Source organism: Macrotis lagotis, chromosome 6, assembly GCF_037893015.1.
Source record: "Macrotis lagotis isolate mMagLag1 chromosome 6, bilby.v1.9.chrom.fasta, whole genome shotgun sequence".
Classification (NCBI taxonomy): Eukaryota; Metazoa; Chordata; class Mammalia; order Peramelemorphia; family Peramelidae; genus Macrotis; species Macrotis lagotis.
In genome coordinates this window covers 192,521,778-192,548,288 of record NC_133663.1, presented here as the reverse complement: position 1 = coordinate 192,548,288, position 26,511 = coordinate 192,521,778, and the positions used below count along the sequence as shown (strand labels likewise).

Genomic DNA, 26,511 nt, shown 5'->3' with positions numbered 1-26,511 from the left:
CTTTTTCTAGATTTTAACCAGATTAGGTGACTAACCCAAGAGTATTTTGGTTTAATTATGATACACCATGACTAACTTGAAAAGATTTCTGAATTTTCCTCAGCATTTCAAACTGCTTTGTGGCCTGCACATAAGAAATTATTGATTAATTGCTGTGTTGTTTATTGATTCATTGGTGTGTTCTCTATAGTCACATTTCTTTTATGACTTAATTTCTTATGAGTGTTGACCTATAAGATCCCTAAAGGTTTTTTCCTAAAATTTTTAGGATAATACCTCATTCTCATGTCATACTTTAGAATATCAATTCTTAGAAACTTGATTCTCAGACCCCTGGTAGTCCCTGAGACTTAGGCCTGGGAAGGTGAAAACTATTTTCATATTAATACTAAGATCTTATTACCTATTAAAATATCTCCCCTTTTTTCAACTATAACATATCTGTGTGAGACATGATTTTCTTCATTAACTTAAAACCAAAATAATATATCACAAGGGATTGAATTTAAAAGCAGATATAAAAATTAAATTAGCTTCTATTAAGCTAGACATTGAAGAGATTTGCAAAAATATTGAAGTAGTAATTTTCACTTTAATTTTTTGTTTTCAAAAATTAGTTGGTTTCTTTTTTAATAAAAAGTGTTAACTAAATCTATTTAGTGTTATTATATCACTTTTAGTTTGTAGTATCTAGAAATATAACCCACATAAACAAAAGTTCTTTAGAGGCTGCTTGATTTTTAAGAATGTAAAGGATACTGAAGACAGAAAGTTTAAAAGCTTCTGCCTTACAATAATAGGGAATAAACTTTGTTATTTTGTAATCATAAAAAATATTTGAAGAAGAATGTAAAGGATCCCGAAGACAAAAAAGTTTAAAAGCTTCTGCCTTACAATAATAGGGAATAAACTTTGTTATTTTGTAATCATAAAAACTATTTGAAGAAGGCAACATTGGGAATATTATCCATATTCTGCTGTTGAGCCTCCAAAGAAATACATAGTAATAGTATTGACATTTAGATTAGAACTTACTTTTCAGACTTTATCTGTTTTTTCCTCTAAGCAGACAAAAAAAAGATTCTTTTTCAAGGTGGGACAATATTACTGTCCAATAATATGAAGGCCTTTTTAGAGCCTTTCCTGCAAAGTAAAATAAGCAATTGTAGATTGATTGCCAAAAACAAAGTAGTTTATTTTCTGATAGTTTTTTCCTCCAGTAATTTCTATTTTAAGGATCAAGTTGAAAGCAGATTCTAGTCATCTGAGAATGAAAATAATGTAACATACGATTGAAATAATTTTCTGAGCTTTAATTTCTGCTGAATAATAGATTTGATTTAATAGCTATTTTTAAAAATTATACTCTACCATAAGGTAAATTGAACAATGTGCCTTTTAATTTGCCCATTCAAGTAGCTGAAAAAATGGTTTTCATTTAGCTAAAATACAGTAATAATTTGATGGCATCAAACTTAGAGCTCATATTAATTGAAGTGACATTTAAATCTCACTGCTTAGTACAAAAATGTGTTATTATTGTTCAGTACTTAGTGTTCAAATTAAATCTTGCTTTTAATGTTATATGGAAGATTTTAAAGACTTAAAATTTCAATGTAAAATGTGAAATATGTGTAGTATCATTTTCAAAATGTTTAACTCATTTTCTTCAGGGAAAGATTAAAAAACTTAAATATATACATTTTACTTGGTCACTTCTATTGAGGGAAAGAAATAAATTTCTAATTTGTCATTTTTCAAATAATTTAGCATTTGAAATTAATTAGTTGTAGTCAGGAGTTTTCAAACTTGGAATTCATGAACTTTTTCAGTTTTTTTTTGCAAGGCAATGGGATTAAGTGACTTGCCCAAGGTCACACAGCTAGATAAGTATCTGAGTCCACATTTGAACTCAGGTCCTCCTGACTCCAGGGCTGGTGCTCTATCCGCTGTACCACCTAGGTGCCCTTATTCATGAATTTTTTTTGACAAATATTTTGGATTGATATTTTTGAAAAAGTTCAATATAATGGTTATTTTCTATGTGTTATGTATTTTATTTCATGAATTAAAACCTTTATTCTGAAAGGGTTCCATCAACTTTATAAAAGTGTTAAAAGGATAAGATTCAAAAGAAAGTTAAGGGGGCGGCTAGGTGGCATAGTGGATAAAGCACTGGCCTTGGAGTCAGGAGGACCTGGGTTCAAATACGGGCTTAGACACTTAATAATTACCTAGCTGTGTGGCCTTGGGCAAGTCACTTAACCCCATTTGCCTTGCAAAAAAAACTAAAAAAAAAGTTAAGAATTCTGTTAGAAACATTTTAACTTTTGGAAGTAACTTTCAAAACCAAGTAATGACTTTTATTTGCTGAATTAGCTTTTATTAGTTGAATCAAGGCCCATAAGTGATTTCTACCATCCTTTTTCATTTGTGTGAGCATTATCAGCAAATTTTTAAAAATATGTTTTAAGAAGGCCACTATTTTTGTTGATGGGATCAGACTCAGAGATAGCATGATTCATTCATGCCGCAGTTCTTCTCTAGAACTTTGGAATGGATCTGTTAACAGCAAATAAGGAACTAACAAAAATTGAACAAGATATAGGTGGACATAATCTATTTCAATCTATTTGTGAATTTTTTTCAAAGAAAGGTTATGTGGATTTATTGACTCAGGTGTTGTAGAAGTCTCTATTCTTTGGCAGTATATTAAATAAGCCTACTATTTTAATAATACTGTTAATGTAAACCAAGGGGGAAAAGCATCTTAAAGCAACTTAAACTTTAAAAAAAAAATTGACCACAGTGTCTGTAATCCTAGATAACAAATATTCTTTGTAGTGGTATGGTATCTCACACCTTAGAATCAGAAGAGAAAGGTTTGAATTCCTGATCTGCCATTTATTGTATGATCATGGAGAAGTCATTTAACTCTCTCACTTTCCTAAACTGTAAAATAGAGATAATAATATTTGTATTTAATTACAATTTTATTTTGTCTTTTAGCAATGGGGTTGAAGTGGTCAGGAACTTTTTTGAGGAACTGAGCAGTCTTCTCAATGATGTCATTATATTTTGATTATTTTGATAACAATAAATAATTTCCTTGGAAAAGTGATCATAAAGGAGAATGGAAAACCTTTTTGAAAATACAGATCAAGATCAAAAGATGAGAGACCAAAGGCTTGTAGTCTCAGTCAAATATGTCATCAATAATTTTTTTTTAAGGAAGGGGGGGGTCAGAAGGCATTGGGTGTGGAGGTACTTAGGAGACAAATAACTAATTATAGATGAAGAAATAGTTGACTAATTAATGCAAAGAACAAACTAAATAGTTTTTTAAAGAGTGCTCCAGCCTGATGTTTATTTTTTTTATTTTTTTTCAATTTTTTCCCTCCTTCCTACCTTTCCTTACCTCTAAAGAAGAAGAAATGAAAACAAAGCCTTTGTAGTAAGTGTGCATAGTTAAGAAAAGCAATTTCCTGAGTTATCCATGTTTTTAAAAGATATGGTTCAGTCTGAATCTTGAATCTGTTACTTTTCTGTCAGGAAGTGGGTTGCATGTTTCATCCTGAGTCATCTGAAATTGTGATGGGTCATTGTGTTGCTGATATGTTTAAACAATTTACTAACTCTGAAAAAATGGAAAATAAAAATAAAGATGTTGATTATTATAACCTTTTTTACATAAGGTAAAATTTTCTCCCTCCCTCCATAAGCAATTTGATGTTACTTATGCACAATCATGTAAATCATATTTCCACATAGAACTTTTTAGAAAAGGTCTTGCAAAAATCATCAGTATGAGAAGAGCAAGAGGTCAAAAGTCACACAGGACAACAATATAAGTTCATTCGTGAAATATTGTAGAGAAGGATAATGAAAGCAGTATTGTCAAAAAAAAATGGTGAAAAAGAGTGAAAACAGAATTTTCAAGAGTTTAGATTAAGATCCCACTGGATTACCCTTGAGCACTTTTGGATGAAACTGAGAACACATGTGAAAATGAAGGGGTCCACTAGTATTTTTACTGTGATCTACTATTTTTGTAGAGAGCCATTATGGAACCATTATTTGGGGAGTCTTCTGCCTTAACTATCCAATGGGAGGAAATAGTAAGTGGAAAGAGTGACTGAATTAGACCAAATAGACCTAGAAGAAATATGTACAGAATATCTAAATACACATAACTATATAGAGAAGAAATGTATTAGAAGTAGTCCAATTTTTAAGGTACCCCAGGAAACATTTTCTGGATATTTCAACTCAAGGAAGTTTTCCCAGAAAATGGAAAACATTTTATAGTGTACATTTACAAAATAACAACAAAAAAAGCCAATGAAAAATATAGGAAACAACCAACTCATGTGCAAACTTGGTCCTCAGTAAAGTCTTTATAAGAATGTTCTATTCCTAAATTGAGACTCTTGGATTAAAATATGAGAAAGGAATAGGGAGATTTTTGTTGACTTACCTTTATTTCATAGTCTACAAAAATATCGTGTTCTTTAAAAGAACATTATGTCTTTGAAGACACAGTTTACCAAGAGCTGTAGAAAATATATTTTTAATATCTTGATTTTCCTTTAAAAAATGAGGCTTTATGGCATGGTAGAACAAGGGCTAGGTAGACCTAGATTCACTTCTTCTTAAGATACTTAACTATCTGAATAACCAGTGGATAAGTCACAGAGTATCTGAGTCTCAATTTTCTTTTCTGTAACTGGTGACTTTAATATAGTTACAGATTTTACCTAACAGAATTACAGTGAATTAGAAAGTGCTTTACAAACCTTGAAGCCCTTTGTAATTGTCAGCTATTATTATAATATGAATCATTGGGCCAAAATACATACTTAAACGCTCTCCTCAAATAAAATGTCTTATGAGGCAAATATATTTGACTACAAAAACAAATTTACAATGATAATCCACTGAATATTTTGGAAGCAGATGCTATTCACTTAAGTTGTTTCCTATTGTTTTGGAAAATTCCTGGCTTAAGGCAGAGCCTTATAGAAAGTTTTCTATTGATATATTAAGGGTTTCCTAATGCTCATATTCCTTGACAATGTGCTAATTATATGTTAAAAGCTAAACACAAAAATTCCTCCAATGAAGTCCATAACAATTTATTTTTTATTTTTTTAAATTTTGTTTATAATTTATTTTTTTATTCTCATTTTGTACAAATGGTTTTTTTTTTACATTAATACAATGTTCTTGTTTACAAGTAAACAAAATACCCCTCCTCCCCCATGAATATAGATAGACTTGCTTGGGCGAAAAAAGTAAAAGGGAGAGAAAAAAAATTAAAATAAAAAAAATAATAGTAATAATTGTAGGTATGGCCAGGTGGCGCAATGGACAAAGCACCAGCCCTGGATCCACGAGCACCCGAGCCCATATCCAGCATCATAAACCCAACCATCATCCAGCCGTGTGACATGCAAGCCACCCGATCCCCACTGCCCTGCAAAAACCAAAAAGAAGAAAAATAAAAAAGATCCAAAATAAAATAAAATAGTAATGATAGTAGGGGTGGCTGGGTGGCAGACAGAGCATTGACCCTTGAGCCAGGAGCACCTGGGTCCAAATCCAGCCCCAGACTCCCAAATATCACTCTGCTATATGGCCCCAGGCAGGCTATCCAGCCCCACCTGCCCTGCACCCTCCCCCAAATAATAATAACAAAAAATGTGCTTGAGTCTTTGTTCCAACACCAACAACTCTGTCATGGGTGGATCTCATTATTTATGATAAGTCCATCACAGAAGTTACTTCCATATTTTTCCAATGCTGCCATTGCTGATCGCAACTCCCTCCTTTCTTATTTCTCCACTACCATGTACTCTGTTTTCTCTCTCCTTTCACTCTGACTCTGCTGTAGGGTGTCTGAGTGTCGCAGCAGACAGATCCCTGGTCCTGGGGCCAAGAAGCCCTGAGCCCCCATACCACCCCTTAGGCCCAGAATCCACCTGGCCCTATGGTCCTGGGCAGGCCTTCCAAACCCAGCCCCTTGCATGAAGTAAGAAAGAAAATGTGTTATATCTGGCCACTCTCCCCCCATGGTCCATCCTCTCCTCCTTTATTCACATCCCCACCCCTTCCCCCTGCACCCCCTCCTTCTTACTCCAGATGTCTGTACCCCATTGAGTATATATGCTGTTTCCTCTCCTAGCCATCTCTGATGAGAGCAAAGGTTCCCTCATCCCCCCTTGCCTCCCCCCTTCCATATCATTGCAATAGCTCATTTTAATAAAAAAAAAATCTTATGTGAAATATCTTGGATTTTTTTTCCCCCTCTCCTTTTTCTTTCTCCCATTCCATTTCCCTTTTTTTCTATTGACTCCATTTTTTACACCATATTTTATCTTCGAATTCATCTTTCTCCTGTGCTTCAACTATAAAAGCTCTCTCTACCTGATCTATTAACTGAGAAGGTTCATATGAGTATTATCAGTGTCATTTTTCTATGCAGGAATACATGCAGTTCATCCTCATTAAGTCCCTCATATTTGCCCCCTGTCCTCCAATCTCCATGCTTCACCTGAGTCCTGTATATGAAGATCAAACCTTCTGTTCAGCTCTGGCCATTCCAAAAGGAACCTTTGAAATTCCCCTGGTTCACTGAAAGTCCATCTTTTTCCCTGGAAGAGGACATTCAGCCTTGCTGGGTAGTTCATTCTTGGCTGCATTCTAAGCTCTTTTGCCTTCCGGTATAGTGTATTCCAAGCCCTATGAGCTTCCAGTGTAGTTGCTGCTAAGTCCTGTGTGATCCTGACTGCAGCTCCACGATATTTGAACTGTGTGCTTCTGGCTGCTTGTAATATTTTCTCTTTGACTTGAGAGTTCTGGAACTTGGCTATAATATTCCTAGGGGTTGGTTTTTTGGAATCTCTTTCTCAGGGGGATCAGTGGATTCTCTCCATTTCTATTTTGCCCTCTGCTTCTAGAATATCAGGGCAATTTTCCTGTAGTAATTCTTTGAAAATGATGTCAAGGCTCTTTTCCTGATCATGACTTTCAGAGGTATTCCAATAATTTTTAAATTATCTTTTCTAAGTCTGTTTTCCATATCAGTTGTTTTTTCAATGAGATATTTCACATTTTCTTCTAATTTTTCATTTTTTTTGTTTTGACGTATTGATTCCTGATTTCTGGTAAATTCATCAATCTCCCTGAATTCTATTCTGTGTCTGAAGGATTTGTTCTCTTTGTATCTCTTTTTCCATCTGGCCAATTTTGCTTTTTAAAGCATTCTTCTCCTCAATAACTTTTTGAACTGTTTTATCCATTTGACCTAAGCTGGTTTTTAGCATGCTATTTTCTTCAGCATTTTTTTGGATTTCCTTGACTAAGCTGCTGACTTCATTTTCATGTTTTTCCTGCATCTCTCTCCTTTCTTTTCCCAGTTTTTCTTCCAATTCCCTCATTTGATTTTCAGTCTTTTCTGAGCTCTGTCATAGCCTGAGCCCAATTTCTGTTTTTTCTTGGAGTCTTTAGATGCAGGAGCTTGTGCTTCCTCATCTTCAGACTGAGTATTTTGATCCTTCTTGGGCTCATTTGCAAAATATTTCTCAATAGTCTTCCTTTTGTTTCTCTTCTTGCTCATTTTTCCAGCCTGGGCCTGGGTTTGGGGTGCTTCCTGAGCTTTTGGGACACTCCCACAAGGGTCTCAGTGTGTGAGGCTCTGTCCTCCCTCCTGGTCTATAAATGACCACAAGCACCCTCCTCTGCCACGGGGCTGAGGTCGGGTGCGTGGGGGGGGGGTGCCCTGCTGTTCTATGAGGGGGCCTAGACTGGGATCAGGATCTGAATGTGGTCAGAGCCCCAGAGTCCTGTTCCAGAGGCAGAGGACAGAGCTTGCAGTTTCTCTTCATTCCCCTCCCTCAGCTCAATGGGCTCATGCCTTGGGGGCTCCTGCTTACTGGCTCAGCCTGCCTCTGTTTCCGGCTCTGGGCTGCAGAAAGACCAAGCTGCTCCCTGTGTGCCCTGAGGGCTGGGCTCCATGTGCTCGCTCTGGCAAAGTTCCCCCCACTGTTCCCCCACTTTGTGCCTGGTGCTCCTCGGGCTCAGGAGACTCCCCCGCTGCTGTGAGCTGAGACTCCCAGAGCCCTGGGGCTGCCTCCGGGAGGCTGAAGTTCTTGGGCTCTGGTGGGCCACCCCTCTGGCAGGCCGCCCCTCCGACCCCGGGGAGCAGAGCCTTTCTGCTCTTTTCCAGGTTACCTTGAGTAGGAGAACTGCCTCACTGGGTCCCTTTGTGGGTTCTGTCTCGAAAGTTTAGTTAGAGTCCTTAGCTGAAGAGTTTTTTCAGAGAGCTCCTAAGAATAGATCCTTTCTTGTCACTATCCTGGCTCCACCCCCCCATAACAATTTAAACAATTTGTTCTCATTTATAATCTTAATATAAAACCTGAAAATCTAGAGAAACAAAAAAAAAGAGTAGATGGGAGAATAAAGATAGGAAGGAGCAGGGGGTTATCCTGATATACCTCCCATTTTCTTTGATTTGCTTTCTCTACTGCACTATCAAGAGGATGATTTCCATTTACTTTGATCACATTATTTCACAAAATAATTTTTACCTCTTATTATAATGATATTATAAGCAGGTTAATCCAGATCCAAATTTATTAGTTTCATTTTCTCTTTTGCAGGTAAAAGGTATTATTTCTTAGGAATGAAATTTTGTTTTCTGTCATACAAGAAAATCAGAAAGACTTTCACGGGGGAAACTATTTTCTAAATTATGTCCTTTGTAGTTGAATCATGGTGGTTAGAATTAATAGTGTTATTTTATCCTGTGACTTTTTACTTGGGTTCAGTATGTCTCGTGATGAATTGCAACTCAGACTCAGAATGCAGGTTTTGGAAAGAAAATAGTGATTTATTAAAAGAAGTTACAACACATTAAGAAAGTAATAGAAAAGTTAAGAAGAGTTTAAAGAGAAGACCACTTGGATTGCTGATTGAACTGGTCAGGCCAGCTGACCAGGACTTCAACAAGAGGCCCCTTCCTCAATCTCCTTAAATTCTCCCCCAGATGTACAGATGTACAGATGTACAGATGTACGATGGGGATACAAATATCAAGAAAGAACTTGGATTCTCCTAGGAGAGGCCCTGTGTTTGTATATATCTGTGCTAGTGTGATTGTGCATTACAGAAGAACTAAAACAGAGAATAAATATAAAGAGACAAATACTAGATAGCCTATATTTCCTTTTTATAAGGGAATTAGTGGGAAGAACTGGAAAGGATTCTTGTCAAAGGAAGTTCTGAAGCTGAGCCCTGAAATGGAAATTTCCACATTGGAAATTGTGCCTTTTAGGGAGGGGTCTCTTTTGGGTGGTCTTGAGTGTTTCCAGCAGAAGACAATGTAATCTAAATTAGGTTAAAGGTCAGGCCCTTAGGTGTGGCCTAAATTAGAGGAAAACAGAATAAGGAACTAAACTATGCAAACAAAAGATTTACAAAGTTTGTCTCCAACTGATCTCTTTGCCCCAGTGCCCACTTTTCTCTGCTTCACTGTGATAGAAAGTTACCAAATGGTATTTCTGTTTCTAGTAAGGACATCTAGACTTTTACCAGCTCAGAACAAAATAAGTAGGTATCTGAAACAGTGCTTTATATGCTTAGCAATATAAGGTAAAATCTACACTCAGCATTTGGGAATCGTTTGTTGATACATAGACTTATACCTTAGTGCAGAGGTATAATTTTAAAATATTTCTAAATATAGAAAGTATAGCATTTTAGTATATACATATATATGAAAAGAAATGTCTTTACTCATGACTCTGCAAAAGTGATTCTAATAAATATGTCTCAAATTGATACTCGAATAAATGTCTCTGACATTTTTTTTCCTTTTTTAAATAAAGAAAATCACATGGAAATCTTAACATGGCCGTTTTGAACATCAACAGTGCTGAAGATAAAAAAAAAATTTTTTTCTTTATTCTCTTAGCTTACTCTTCTCTTTCTTTGGTTACCACATTTCTCACCTTAAGCTGATTCTTTTTTGTGTGAAATGGTAGACTTATTATTATTTATGTGCATATAAAAAATTGTCTTTATATAAATATGCTAATAATATGTCTTCTTCTCTACTGGGATCCTATTTTCTTGACTTCTTGTGTTATGGAAGTTAATCTTGGGTTCTCTTAGATTGTACCAGTAGAATTCAAGTTACCACAGAAAGAGCTTGGGATTGAATCCTGTAAGTGTTGTCTCATTTTAAGGACCAGCCAACCAAAGTTCTAAAAGGCACATAATCATCCTGTCCTTGGATGAATTTTTCAGTCACAACAACTCAAGAAAACTCAACTAAGGTTAAAAGTAATTGAGTTCTGAATGAAGTACCCTTGCTGATAAAATCATGTAATCTGATTTTATTATATAGATTGTGTTTCATGTAAAGCATTGCTTCTCAAAGTGTGGGCCAAGGATTCTGAGACAGTTTTCAAGAGATCCAATAGGTCAAAATTGTTTTCATAATAATATAAAAACATTTTAATTTCTATTATAGCAAATGCCAATAGATATAACCCATATTATCAAAACTCTTTGGGGTTCTCAATAACTTTTGAAAGGTTACAGGAGTTTTGAGACCAAAAGTTTAAAAACGATTTGTCTAGAGGAGCAAAAGAAATATTAAAAGTTAAAGTGTTCTTCCATTGTCAAATGTCATTGTAATTATTTGAATCTTAAATATGCACATTTGTAAACTACCATGCATATATAAAGGAATGAACACTAGTTTTTCTGATAATCAAAGTTTACAATCAGAGAAGCAGAAAGTTACATGTAATCTTTAGTATTTCATGGACCACATAAAAAACAATAGTGTCTTCTTGGATTACATGAAAAATGTCATCAGAAAGAATTCCAACCCTTTCTGTTTTTTCCTAAACTAGTTGTCTTCAGGTAAACTAACAGTTCTTATATGGGACCATGCCTTAGAGAGGGGCTGAGATATTATTTCAGTCGTCAAATTTACTGACTTGTCTAGTTGTTCCAGTTTTGTTTGACTCTTTGTTATCTCATTTGGGGATCTTTTTGGCAAAGATACTGGAGTGGTTTGTCATTCCCTTTTCTAACTCATCTTACAGATGGGGAAACTGAAACAAATAGGGTCAAGAGACTTGCCTAGCATCACTTGGCTAACTAGTAAATGTTTATGGCCAGATAAGAACTCAGGAAGTGAGTCTTCCCGATTCTTAAACACATTGCTGTATCTACTGTATCACCTAACTGACCTATTTCAACCAACTAGTGTGGGGTAATTCACACCCTTTTAGCTCTAAATAGAGAATAGAGTTTAATAGCTGAATAACCTTGGGAAAGTCAAACACTCTGAACTTAACCTGTAAAATGATGCTAATGAATATTTGCCCTGCCTAACTTTCATTGTTACCTATATCAAAGAATATATCAAAGGGCCTTTAAAAGTAGAATGTGTTATCTGAGTAACAAGTATGCTTTGCACAAACTCAAACGTGAAACAAATTATGAGGTGATTACTTGTATTGAAGAACGTGGATTTCTTTGATTTCTGTTGAAAAAGTATTCATCTTTTTATGTAAAATGATCTAATTATGTTTTATCTACCAAAGTAGATAATTTGTTTTTTGCACATTTCCACTTTCTGAAACCCCTTTCCATTTCATATATTTCTTAGTATTTTAGTCAGTGTTTTTAATCACTTTTCCCTGGGAAAAAAAAGATATATTTAAAAGAGAATCAGATTTTTAGATTGTTCTGCTGATGGTTAGATTAAACAGTTATATATAATATATAAGTTCCTGCATTAACAATAGAAGAGGGATTTGGGTATTAGGATTTGTTTTAAGTGGGTAGATCATTTTCACATTTCCTCTAAAATAATATTACAAATAAAAGTCCTGTAGGCAGTTATCTAGTCCACTTAGCTCTTGAGTCTAGCTCTCTTAACAGGAATTCTTTTTCAGGATGAAATATGTGTTTAAGCATTTTCTTCTAGTCTTAATCATTTAGCATCCCCAAAACATGGCAAATGATTATTATTGCTTTAGGTGATAAAAATTAATTAAATACTATTAATGAGAACAGAAATTTTCAATTTCTGAAGTGTGGTGAGGGAGTAGTTATTTAATGAACATTTTTTTTAAATTGTCCACTTTGCTTCTGGTCTAGACTTATCATAAATGGTTTACAAAGCAGATTAAAATACTCTCTTTCTCTAAATAGTTTTATTGGGTAGTGTAAAATGCCCTCTTTTGTCTTCTGTTGAAACACTGCTGTTGCTGTTCCATATCAGAAACCCAAGTCAATTCTATGAGAAAGACTACCTCAGAGAGTCTCTCCAGGCCATCCTGCATACTCCCATCATATGAACCTTGCTAAAATTCTATACTGCTTGGATTTTTTTTGTTCCCTTGCTTAAAGACCTTCTTCAATAACTTTCCATTGCCTAAAATGGATATAGTCCAAGAATGTTTAACCTGGTTTCTAAACCCTCTATAATCTGGAGCCAACTTTGACTCCCATTCTTCCTAATAAATAGAAATTCTCTTCAACAGACTGGATTATTTTCAGACTTCCCACACAATCAAGACTTGTATTTTGCCCTTTGCACTTCACATTTTGGCTCATCCTTGTTTTTTAACTTGAAATATTTTATCCTTTCTTTTTAATATAGCTATAATGCAACTTATCTAGTTTATCACTTCTTTTAGCACACAAAAAATTCCATTTTGATTTTATTCCATAGTTTGTTTAGCCATTCTCCAGTTGATGAGCAATGCTCCCTTTGATTTACAACAATTCTTAGCCACTACAAAAAGATCCTCTATAATTATTTTCATGCATATAGTTTTCTTTTCCTTTTTGTATGCCTTTGGAATATAGACCTAACAGTGGTATTGACAGATCACAGTTTTGCTATTGGGGCATAGTTCCACATTACTTTCCAGAATGGTTGGATTATTTCACAGCTCCATCAACAGTGCAGTAGTTTCCCAGTGTTCCTTCATCCCCTCTAGCATCCAACATTTTCCTTTTTTTCTCATATTAGCTACTCTGGATAAGTGTGAGGTGGTACTTCAGAGATGTTTTAATTTGCATTTTTCTGATCAATAGTGATTTTGAACATTTTTTCCATATAACTATAGAGAATTTTGATTTCTTTGTCTGAAAATAACCTCTTCAATACCCTTTGACCATATTTCAATAGGGGAAATGGTTTGTATTCTCATAAATTTAACTCATTTCTCTATATATTTGAGAAATGAGATCTTTATCAGAAATATTTGTTTCAAAAATTTCCCCTTAGTTTTTTGCTTTCCTTATAGTTTTTGTTATATGAGTTTTGTTTTTACAGAAACTTTTTATGTAAGCAACATTATCTTTTTCATATTTTATCTCTTTTTCTCCTTTGGTCCTTAATTCTTATCCATAAATCTGAAAGTTAAACTATTCCATGCTCTCTTAATTTTCTTATGGTATCACCCTTTAGGTGTAAATTATGTACTCATTTTGACCTTATATGGTGTAAGATATTGACCTATATGTTAATTTCCAGTTTTTCCAGTAGTTTTTGTCAAGTAATGAGTTGCTGTTCTAAAAACATGGATCTTTGAGTTTATCATATAGTAGATTCTGATGATCGTTTATCATAATGTAATTTGTACATAGTCTATTCCACTGCTTCACTTCTCTGTTTCTTAGAAAGTACCAGATTGTTTTGGTAACAATTGGGAAAATATCAATTGCTCATGGATAGGCTGAGCTAATATAATAAAAATGAAAATCTTGTCTAAATTCTAGTTGCTTACATTTAACTCTGTGTGAAAAATGTTTTATATTTATGTTCATACTGTTCCTGACTTTGTCTTGGCAGGTAGACTCACAAGTATTTTATATTGTTTACATTTATTTTAATGGAATTTCTCTTTCTATTTCTTGCTGCTAGACTTTGTTGGTAAAATATTGAAATGTTGATGATTTATGTAACTTTATTTTATATCTTGCAACTTTGCTAAAGTTGTATTTTAGTTGATTCTCTAGAATTTTCTAAGTATAGCAATTGCCTATAATTCTTAATGAAGTAGTCTAAAATTAATTTTTAGACACTTCATTGTACATTTCCTCTTGGTCAGTTGGTGAAACAAGAAAACTAATTAAACACTATTCCAAGAGCCTTTTGAAGGGTCTTTTATGATTAGAAACCTGTTATTGAAAAATTTTTTAGTCCATTTTTCTGTTAGTAGCTTACAACTCATCCACTATCCAAGTAATTGGTAAAGAAATAATGAAGTAATACATATTAGAGTTATTTTTAAGGTACTGGGCATAATTTTCCTGCTTTTGAGTGTTTATTTGCATGATTTGCTGGAACAGACTTAGGACATTTGTTCTAACTTGTAAATTAGGAGTTTGGAAATATATTCAATATCCTAAATGAAAAAATCATTTGCCCTGAGAGAGTATAGAAATAAAGGAAATAGAATTCCCAGAATATTAAACCTAAGAAAGTGAGACCATTTCATATCACTAGCTCGTAAATAGTGGTTGTTTAAAATTAATTGGAAATCAGCATCTTATAATCTTGATGCAGAGTATGCATTATTCTAAGTTAAAAACAAACCATTTGTTGCGTGGGGATTATTTTAAAAAGTAATATTTCACATTGATTTTAAATGCACTATGGAGATTAATTTAATAAGATCACTTTTAGTTTTCAAATATTTAACCACAAAATTGGGAGAAGATCAGTTACAGAGCTGTAATAAAAGACTCCAAAATGCATAGGCTTTCAAGGCTAGGTGAAAGATGGATGGGGTGAGGTATTTTTTAGTAGTTGTCTAATGGGCATCTCCAATGTTTTGCTGGCAGAAAGACTCCATGAAAGATGACAGAAGAAGTTATTGTTATAGCAAAGTGGGATTACACTGCACAGCAGGATCAAGAACTTGACATCAAGAAGAATGAACGTCTGTGGTTGCTAGATGATTCCAAAACTTGGTGGAGGGTAAGGAATGCAGCCAACAAAACAGGATATGTGCCATCTAATTATGTGGAGAGAAAGAACAGTTTGAAGAAAGGCTCCCTGGTTAAAAATCTTAAAGACACACTGGGTAAGTGTTATGCCTTCATTTGGACAAGGAATGTGGAATTGAATTATTTCCCAAAAGTGAAAGGCTTTTACTTTTTCTTTTGGAGATTTTCTTACTTCTTTTTTTAAGGTCTCTATTGAATAACAAGCCATTATCTTTCCAGTTAGCTTATTTTCATTATCACTGAAAAATTATACAGATCAAGATGGAAAAACATGATTTCTGTCAGTTCATAGAGATCTGTGAGTTCATAGTCCTATGTAATTTGCCACTTGGGTATCTTTTGGACCAATGCACACATGTTCCTGTCTTCTCAAATCAGCTGCTCCTGAAGTCAAATTACCCCATCAAAAAATCTACAGCTGTGTCTGGACCATTCCATCTCTCAATCTTCCAAAATCCAACACATTTGGCCTTTACTCATAAAAAGGAAAATAGCTATATAAGAACTGTGAATTCAGGTGACTTTTCTACTATCCTAAACTGAAATGAGGGAGCAATATTTTATGAGTGCTTTTCAGGGAAGTCCTATTCTGTCGAAGGGTCCTGTCATTTATTTTTGCTGGGGTACATGTAGATAAGTCTAGATCTGTATATAGTTTTAGGAAAGACATCATAGTAGAAAGATAATGCTGGACCACAAGTATTGAAAGACTTGTGTTCAAATTTCATTTCCAACACTGTGAGTGACTTTGTCTTACCCTTAGGTTCTTCCTTTGTAAAGTGGGGAAAACAATTTTTATATAGCTTTTTGGTTGTAGGGAAGTACTTCATAGACTTCAAAGTGCTATGGAAATTTATGATAGAGCGATTTAAGGTCTGAGATATGAAGAGTATTGGGGAATTTAAGACTCAAGTCTTTGTGTTTATTGATCCCGATGGCCATGGCCCCTTTCGTTTTTGAAGTTTTGGAGGCAGACAGTACAAAATGACTTCATATATTAAAAAAAAATACAATTTTAGTTCAAGTACTTAGTGCATATAATCATGTTTAGGGCTTTTAATACTACAATTTCATATATATATATATATATGCATATATATATAGAGAGAGTTGTCAACAATACCTAAATTACTTATTTTGAATATTAACTAAAATTAAAAAAGGCAGAATTTTCTGTTTAATCATTTCAGAAGAGTTCAGTATTGTTATCACTTTCTAATTTACTTGTCCATTTTATACCTTATGAGATTTCTAAGATGGATTTGGGGGAATAATCACTTTTTGGTTACATATTAAAAGGAATGAGAGAGGGTGACCTGATGGATAAAGAACTGACTTTGGAGTCAGGAAGACCTGGATTTAAATCCCACCTCTGACATGTGTTGACTCTGTGACCTTGAACCACTTTAATTTTCAGTGCCTCAGACAAATCTCTAAAATTGTAAATTATTGAGTAAATGCTCATCTGTGGTGGTGTTTCCTCCTAGGGAGTTCTCTACGTCAATAAATTACAGGGAAATATCAGAGAACTGGGTCTGTTGGATTGAAGGACAACCTTATATGCTGCTGCAGTATATTCCTAACCTTTTTTTTATCATCTATATGTACTAGAAATTCCTTTTATTCAAGGAAACTTAAAGCTCTTAAAGTAACTCACTATTTTTTTTAAGTTAATGAGAATAATGAGGTACAGGACAACACAAAAATTATGCTTATTTTTATTTTTTGAATTTATTTTTATTAAAGATAATTATTTGAGTTTTAACCCTCAATCTTACCCCCACACACACAGAAAGCAATCTGTCAATGCTTATTTTTTAAACAAATTGTTTTTGGTATCCTTTTTCCATCTATATACTTATTTAATTAATCAATTATAAATTACTCAATAAGCATTAAGTGTCTACTGTGTGCTGGGAATACAAAAAGAAACTAAAGACAATCCCTGCCCTCAAGGAGTTTACAGTCTAATGGGAAGATAACATGCAAACAAATTGACACAAAGTAAGTCTTTTACAAGATACATAGTAAATAATTAAAGGGAAGGCACTTCCAGTAAAAGAGATTTTAGTTGGAACTTAAAGGAGGCCAGGGATACTTTTATTTCCACTAGATTTTCTCCTTTGATTCTTCTCTTGTATCTCCATGTCATTTGAAGAAAATAATAATCATCTATAAAACTTAAGTTACCAGTAGTGAGTAGTTAAGTATCATAGATGCTTTTTAAGAATTCCAGAAATTCAGTTGATTATTTCAGTTCACTTTCTGACATCATGCAACAATTGTTTTTCAGAGATGTCAGTGATATTACATCTTATTGCAGTTGTCTTGCTTTTAATACTTTTTGGTAGTGTTAATTGAATTTTAAAAGCCAGGAAGCAGAATTTAGAGAAAATTGCATCATCTTCTCTGAAATAATGAAGAATTTGATCAAATTTTTTGTTTTATTTGCTGAGTCTTTAAGAAAAAATAATCCCATGACTCAAACTGGATGTAGGCTAAAGCAACCAATAGCCATTTTCTTTCAGTGGATTTCATTTTCTTCTTAAGTTGTGTTTGTACTTTTGTGGGATACAAGAATCTTATTGTGGTACAGATAATCCTGATTCACCTTTATAGTATCTTTAGATGATCAACAACTTCTGTTTAAGAGTTCACTGTCTTGTGAGGAATACCATAATAATCAAATATTCTTTTTAATAAGCTGAATTCTACCTTTTCTAATTTCCATCTATTGTATCTTTTTTTGTCCTTTTGGCTTTATTTAGGATTCACAGCATCTCTTCTACATGATAACCTTGAAATTTGAAAGGATTATTGATTTAATCTCTTTTCCAGAATAAATTAACTCATTGTGATCCATGAAATTTTTATATTTAGAATGGAAGTAGCCATTATATTTGCAATAAAAATCTATATTAATAAGTCCATTTTTCATCCTTCATACTTCATCTTGTACCCTAATAAATGACTTTGTAAGGGATTAGATGCATCTATTTTGGAATTTTAATTCAGAATATTTCTTAATTCTTTTTATAAATGAATTTATATTTAATGAAATTTTTTTTTCATTTTCTAAAAGGAACCCTCATCATTTTGGCATAAATTTTCTGATGCTAATTTGCTCTAATTAATGAGTTAAATAGCAAGCATATGTTAAATACCCATAGCACTGTGGTAGCTAGGTACACTATTCTTTGTTCCAAGGGTACAAAGGTACTAAACTGTCCTGGAGTTTACAAAAGATAATGTGGTCCTGGGATGGGGTGGGATGGAGAATCTGGTGAGGCTTTCATAAAGGAAGTAACTTTTGAACTGAACTTCTAAAGGAAGCTAGAAATAGAACCCACTAGGATTAATATATAATTAGATTTGGGAAGTAAGGGAGAGTAAAGAATTGAGGATGATTACTAGGTTGTTTACATAGGTGACTAGAAGAATGGTAGTGTATTTAGCAAAAATTAGAAATTAGGAGCCAAGTAAGCTAAGGAAATGTCAGGGAGTTCCTCTTTTCTCAACACCTTTAATTCTGTTAATTTTCAAGAAGAAACAGATGCTCCTAAATCTGACCTTGATCTCCCATAGGAAGAACCTCTTTACCTGGATGTACTTCATATCCAGCAAGTTCTGTAAGTGGAATGTGAGCTCCTTTAAGGTAGTAATTCTCATTTTATTTTTATATTCCTTGGACCTAGCATAGTGCCTTGCCTGTGATAGATGCTTAAATGTTTGTTGAATAGAATTGATTTCCAGACTCAGTTAAGACCACAGTTGCAATACGGCAAAAAAAATTTTTTCTAATGTATTTGTAACAGTTATAGAGGAGTACAGAGATTAATAATAGACTTTTATGCATTCTAGCCCTGAAACCTTAGAGAAATCACTGAATTTTTGTTTTAATTTCTCTATTTATAGAAAAGATACAATTAATCCTTACGTGGTTAAAAATTAATTAAACCTTTTCAAGGAGCACTTTGAAAGGGGGGAAAAAGTACTGTAGAAATGTATGGCTTTAACAGATCAACTTGTAGAATTCTGCATTCTTTTTAGTTTTTACATTTAAAAATCAAATTGCATACCCTAAATTATTTTCATACTGGGCTTCAATTTCCAAATTAAAGTTCACTGGAAAAAAAATCAGAGCTCCATATTTCATTTGTTGACCACAAATTGACATCATTAGTATCTAACTGTGGTTCAACAAAATTCTAAATTTACTTTATTGACAGGATGTCACTAAGCAGATGCTATTTTTGGAAGGTAGTCAGCTGTGAATTCTGATTTCCTTGTGCCACGAATTTTTGAGAAACAACATGAGAAACAATTTTAAGATAAATTTTTGTGGGAATCCATATTATCCCAATTAATTTCAATTCCATAGAATTGTTATATACCCAACTTAATCAGGCAATCAATTAGTTTTTAAGTACCTACTATGTACTTGGCACTGTGAATACAAATTTTAAAAAATGAAAAAATCCCTACTCAACAAGGAGCTTATTACCTAACCTAAGTTTAAGTTTCTTGTCCATAATTGTATTCTTTGCAAGAGAAATGGCAGTATTAAGACTTCTCATATTATTCCTTACTGTATGAGTAACTTCAAACTCAAAATCTTTGGGAAAAAGTCTCTGTTAGGAGGAAAGGAATACGTTGGCATTATTTTTGTTCTTTAATAATTTATAATTTAATAAAACAAAATAAGCTATGTTGCTTCCACATGGGTAAAACATTTAAGTAATGGATCTACTATCTCACTCAATTTATGCTCATGAATGGTCAAAGAGGATTTTTCCTTATACAACAAGGAGCAATTGTCATAAAATCTTTCAGCTGGCAGTATCCGGTCTATTTTAAAGGGGTCATGCCTGTAAGGTTTATGTAGAACGCTTTAATTTCTTTCTTGGAAAGAAGGATTAGATTTATTTTCCTTTGTCTTAGAGAATGGAACTTAGACTGATGTGTTAGAGGAAAGAAGATTTTAGCTCATTTTAGGAAAGCTTAAAATTTAACAAGTTTTTCAAAAATGTAATTGACTTTCTCAATTTTTACTGTGAGGGATGGTGATAAAAAAAAAAGAAGGGTTTTCAAGGAAAGAAACTAGATAACCCTTTGTCAGAGATGTTAAAGAGGAGATTAATTTTCTTAATGGGACTGCATAACCTCCATGATCTTACAGTGCTAAGATTCTTAGATTCTAAATTATATAACCAGTGCTGTAGTTTTCTAAACTTGTAGTTTGTAACTTGATTTTGTAACTGGTTCTGAAAACTAGTATTATATTTTAGAAAATGCAAACTTCATTTTTATATTAAATGTGCAAACTTCTCACCAAATAAGAGGCATTTTAAGAATATTCTTTGGCCTCTCATCACATTCAACTTAGATAAATGCATACCATGGAAACAATGTAAAGACTACCAGAATGCCTTCTGGGGGGGTTGGGGAGAGGGAAACAAGATTGGGGAAAAATTGTAAAATTCAAAATAAATAAAATCTTTCAAAATAAAGAATATTCTTTGGCCAAAAAAAAAAAAAGAATATCCTTTGAGAGCATTTTTACTTAGCTATAATTGTTAAGGTGTGTTTCCTTATATTTGCTTATATTTGTTGGAAATTTGGTGACCTAAAACTTTTACCTCTTGCTTCCAGTTTTATTCCCTGGTATGAAGTAGAATAAGTCTAATAATCTGGATTCCAAGGATTTTGGTAAGATAAATTATAAAATGTTTAGCCAAATTTCTGGAATCTAATAGGCATTTAATTAATGTTTATTTCCCCTTTCTTCCTCCTTTCCTTTCTCATTATAGTGTTGCTCATATTCTTGAATTTAGAAATATTATAGTATCTTTGGCTCATAGATTTATTGCTGAAAGATCTTATTATTAGGTGATATGCAGTAAAGACTGGGAGGGGAGGTAGCATTGGTTTTCTTTTTCTTGTAATGACTACTGCAAAGTCAATCCTATTATGTTCATTATAGCAGTTGGACATTTAACTGTCTGGCAAGTAACTGAAAGGCATCCAGCCTTTGAGTTTCAAAAGGACCACCCTGGAAAACTTTATTGCCCACCTATCAAACTCTCTTCACATCCTGAATTGTTCTAGGATTAGACCTTAGACAAGTCACCAGGATAGTGAGAGCAATTTGGGAATCTTTCCCTACCATAGAATTTGGAGCTTGAAGAGGCTTTGGAAATCTAATTCATTTTGTAAGGAAATCAAGTCTAAGGATGAGATATTGGTCCATAGCTGATTATATTTCATATGGAAAGATGTTTTCTTGAATGGGGGAGCTACATACATGACAATGACATGTGTATATATACATATATGCATGAATGCATATACGTAGCTGTTCTAAAAATCATGGTGTAGTTTTTAAGATATTAAAACTTATTACTGCACTAAGATTTTGAGGACGCTATTTATACACATGTGTCTTTTAAACCACGATGAAAAATTTCATTCTCTGGGTCAATCTTGCTGACCTCCCCACTCTCCTCTGAGAAAGATTTCCTAGTTTCTCTTAAGGACAAATCAGTTTAACTCCAGATGAGTTGGATACAATTTTTAGTTCCTTCTTAACTTGAAAATAGTTTCTTATCCATTATTTAGATAGATCTCCAGCTGCACATCAGTTCCTTAGACAGATCGCTGTCCTGCTTCCCTAATACTGCTTCATGGAACATCATCTGAAGGAAGAGGAGGAGGAAGAGTGATCGATAGGTAGATAGGTTGGAAAGCAGAGAGAGAAACTGTTTAAGTTTAGAGTTTGCAAAATGCTTTCCTCATAGCATTTGAAGTTCTTTATTTAGGAGCAGACCTCCACAAATGCCTTGCTGATATGTAGGAAATGTTCCCCTACAAACCAGATCCCTAGGTAAAGGTTTTATTTTTGTTGATGGCCACTCTTCTTCTCTACCCCTATTGGAGGGCAGGATAATGGGGGGAGGGAGGAGCTAGCAGGAGCTATTTTCATAGACTGTTCTTCCCATGTGCCAGACCCTCAGTCTCTAACCTGCTTCTTTATCTCCTTTCTCTCCCTCTTTTATACATACATACATACACACACATACCCACACAAACACTTTTAAAAAGAATTTTCCCTATTTTCCATTCACCCATATATTTTATTTTTTTCCTCTTCCGTGAAAAAAATTTTTTTCTAATCTTCTATGCTTATTTGCTGGCTTGTTCTCCTGTTTCCTACTGTTGTTTCTCCTGACAGTTTTTCTTTTCTTTCTACTTGGGGGGAGGTAGGGAAGAAGAGATTCTTCTGATTATATTCCACAAATATTTATTAGGTACTTGCTATGTGAATACATGTATACTTTGTTGTCATTTTCTGTATATGTATTCTCTTGCCAGAGGTCAGAGACTGACCCATAGCATCTTTCCCAGTACACAATGAGGTGTAAGACAAGATAGGAGATTTTTAATTCAATTCTATTTTATTTTCATATGTTTGTTCTCTCTCCTACCTCCTGCCACCCCCACCCCCAATCCCAATTGAAAAGGCAAGAAAAATGAAATCTTTTGTAGGCATATAAACTCAAGTAAAACAAATTTCTTATTCTGGTCCAAAAACAAGACACTTCGTAAAGAAAGAAAAAATTGTTACTTCTAAGGACTGGAGGAAAGGCTTTGTGGAGGTGGTGGTATTTCCACTGAGTTTTACAGATGGGCAGGAAGGGGACAGGGGAAGGAAGTAATTTTAGAGAAAAAAAACTCAGTTGTTCTAGTGGATAGAGTAAGTTGAACCAAAACATGTAAGTGTTAAAACTTGAAGGAAAAGCCATACTGTATTTTAGAATCATAGAGTTTTAAGGAAGCTTTAGAGGTTATCTCTCAAGAATATTTTTTCTTTTTCATTTTCCTCAAAGTATTTATTTTGAACCTCTCTGATGTACTCACATTCTAAAATGGCATGGTGTCTTAGCACCTTGACCTCTGTATGAGATGCAGGGATTATCTTAACTTTGGATCTCCCCATGCCCAGAGTATTGTCTACAGAAGGAAATCAGTAAATATAAATGGGATGAAGGAATGATTTGGCCTTCCTTTGACATAATGTACTGCAGTATGACAGAATTAAGAAAAATAAGGGTATTAAGTATTTTCCTGATACAAGTTGATATGTGAACTCCATTTTCTTTAGATTATGGATTTTATGATAACACAGTGACTGCAAAGAAATACATAATTTATTCAGTGCTTTCTAAAATGCATTCTTATATGGTATGTTTGTGATATAGTAAAGACTATTTCTAAAACGTTAATAGAGCCATATGATTTGAATGGGAAAATTCCCCAAAGGCTCAGAAACACTTCTAAATGAATGACCATGTTCCTTCAAGCTACATAAGATAGATTTTTAACTAGACTTTGTTTTCCTCTGTTGGATAAAGGACCAGTGTGTTTCTCCCTTTAATTATTTTACTGTTAAAGTCAGAACCATTTTATGAGTAGCAAAAAATTAATACAAGTGTTAACAGTATGCTCAGTTATGATAGTTCATCATATTCTTTCCTACTTTGTGTTAGAAAGGGATGATATAGGACTGATTATTTTCACTATATGCTCCTAAAATCTCATTGTCTAGTCTCTGATTTCTCTACTTTGGATTTTCCACCATCAAAGTGATTGAAAGAGGTGATATGTTATGGCAGATTAGTTTGTCCCTCATAATTACCATTTGTATCATTTACCAAGTTGAGTATACTCAAGAAAGTCTCTAAGAGTTGTATCCTTCATATTATTTAAATTCAGTTCATGACTTAAGTAGTAGGTCTCTAAGGAACTAACTTCATCCCAAGACACTACAAAATCAATCTTATTTTTCAGGCATATAATAGGCCCTTAATAAATGCTTGTTTTGCTAATGCAAAGAAAATTTTAATATATGTCAGTTTCAGATATAAAATGTTGGACTTAGTGCTTCCTGATTTTTAAACATTTAGTTGTATCCATATTAAAATAAATATGTGATGTTATTATTTAAATTTTTTTAATCTATGTTTTGTATGATATTTTCTATATCTATATTTTTACAATGGAAACTGCCTGCCAAATGTATTGCCCACATAACATGGAAATTTTTTCAGTAATTGCAGTGCCAGATACCCAAAATAAACTTGGATTAGTTTTTGTATATCAGCTGTTCATGTATTTGGAACCAAAAATGCAAAACAAATTACGATAGATTAGTAGGAGGATAATTAGAGAGAAAATAGAGACAGATTGTTAAAATCAGATTCTTATTACCAAAAAAAAAAAACAAGAAAAAGAATCATGTAAAGAGGTGTGTGTGTGTGTGTGTGTGTGTGTGTGTGTGTGTGTGTGTGTATTTGCCTTTCAAAACTTGGGGAAAAAAAGACCTAGATGAATTAAGTTGCAGTTTAAACATTGATATCTTCAATCCCAGTTGAACTGTCCACTTGATCTGAGGAGTCAGACATGCAGCTGCTCACATTTCTGTTTGAGTTTGGCAGCACTGCCCTTGCTAGTACTTGCTAGCATTTATGAATAATACTGTTTGTCCTTCCTTTTTGAAGAAGACCAGGACATCAGGGAGGTGATACTATGACAAGCATGTGAATTGAATTGGAGTGAGGGGGGCTGTGCTAAGTCACCAACCTCACTTTCTCCTCCAGAGCCATCTGGGTCCAGTGGCCAGATATGGATCAGGATGACTGGAGATGACCCTGGATGCCTAAGGTCACACAGCTAGTAAGAGTCAAGTGTCTAAGGCTGGATTATAACTCCTATCCTCTTGACTCCAAAGACAGTACTCAATCCACTGTGCCACCTAGCATTTAAGTATGGACTTTATGGAATCACCAGGCTTGAAACCTTTCTGGTATCCCCACCTCTTACCATTCTTTAATGTTATTCTTCTTCCAGTCATTTGCCAAGTTCTACAACTACATTTTAATCTCAGCCCTCATTATCTCACTGTAATACTTTTCCATAATTGTTCTCACACATTTTTCCAGTGGGGATCTTTTAGCATAGCAGAGTGATCTCACTATTGTAATTCATTCTAGACACTACTACCAGATTAATCTTCTTTATGCACAGAGCTGATTGTATTAGATTTGTTTTATGTACAGATTCAAGAATATTTACCCAGCAAAAAGGAAAAATAACATAATATACACTCATAATAATGGTATTTGTTCTCCCAAGAAGGAGAGAGGAAGGAAGGTAGAATGAAGAGGGAGGAAGAAAAGGAAGGGAAAAGAGAAGGGAGAGAAGAAAGGATGAAAAATGAGAGAAAGAATGGATTTATTTAAATGACCTATTACATAAAAGATCCTGTGCTAAGTACTTTACACATATGTCATATTTGATCATCACAATCTTGATCCCCCTGTAAGGAAAGTGCTAATATTAAGCCTACTTTACAGTTGAGAAAAATTGAGCCAGATAGAGGATTTGCCCAGCGTCACAACTAGTAATTATTTGAGGCAGGATTTGAACTCACATCTTCCTGACTTCAAGCCCAGTGCTCTATCTATCAGAGAGTTAGTGTCTACTTCTTGAAGTCTTCCAGACGGAGATCCACCCTTAGAACCAGACTCTTTCCTGAAGTTATACAGTTGACAGCTTTCTTACCTACACTGTTCTAACAAACCAAAGGCTGTTCAAGTTAGAGATGTGCTTAAAGCACATAGGGTAATTTTAACTGTACAGGAATATTTGCCTTCAATTTGTTGTTAGACCTTATTCTAAGTTGTAAGACTACTCTATTTAGATTCTATGGTCAGAACTTTTTTTTTAGGTTTTTTTTGCAAGGCAAATGGGGTTAAGTGGCTTTCCCAAGGCCACACAGCTAGGTAATTATTAAGTGTCTGAGGCTGGATTTGAACTCCTGACTCCAGGGCCGGTGTTCTATCCACTGCGGCACCTAGCTGTCCTATTGTTGGTTCTTCTTGTGTTCCAAGAAGTCTGAACTCTATAATCTGGCATAGCTGGCTTTCCATAATCTGACCCAATTTTTCATTTTATGCTTTTCTTCCTTACCTGTTCTTAAGCTCTAGCCAGTGAATTCAAATATATCCCACCTTTAATTTACTTTTCACTATGTTACTATTTCTTGCTTGTACCCAGTCGCCTTTTACTTATTGAACTCTTAGCCATCCTGCAAGAATCTGTTGCTTCTATAATACTTTCCAAAACTATCCCTCAACTCTTACCACTATATCCCCTCCTCAAATTTTTTTCTTCTTCAAAACTGTTAGCTTTTTAATAGACTTTTTAATCTTTTTATATTTAAAGTTCTATTCTGTGACTCAACCTGTCTAAACTTGGTTAGATCAATGTCCTTCATCTGTAAACAGGAAGAATTAGCATAAAGGATTTCTAAGTCTTCTACAGCTCCAAATCTAATATGCTACTTTTCTATGTCTTAACTCCTCATCTAGAGTATAAACTTACTGAGAGCAAAAACCAAATCTT

General features: G+C 34.0%; 1 protein-coding gene across 9 annotated transcripts in view; it reads left to right on the top strand.

The window, feature by feature from the left end:
- The window catches only part of NCK2 (NCK adaptor protein 2), a 236,150-nt gene that overhangs the window by 165,112 nt on the left and 44,527 nt on the right, over positions 1 to 26,511 (top strand). For all 9 annotated transcript variants that reach the window (XM_074192182.1, XM_074192178.1, XM_074192181.1 and 6 more), the window contains one exon: positions 14,884 to 15,125. In XM_074192182.1, coding sequence (XP_074048283.1) covers positions 14,900 to 15,125 — 226 coding nt within the window. In that variant the 5' untranslated portion in view covers positions 14,884 to 14,899. The remainder of the gene's footprint in view (positions 1 to 14,883; positions 15,126 to 26,511) is intronic.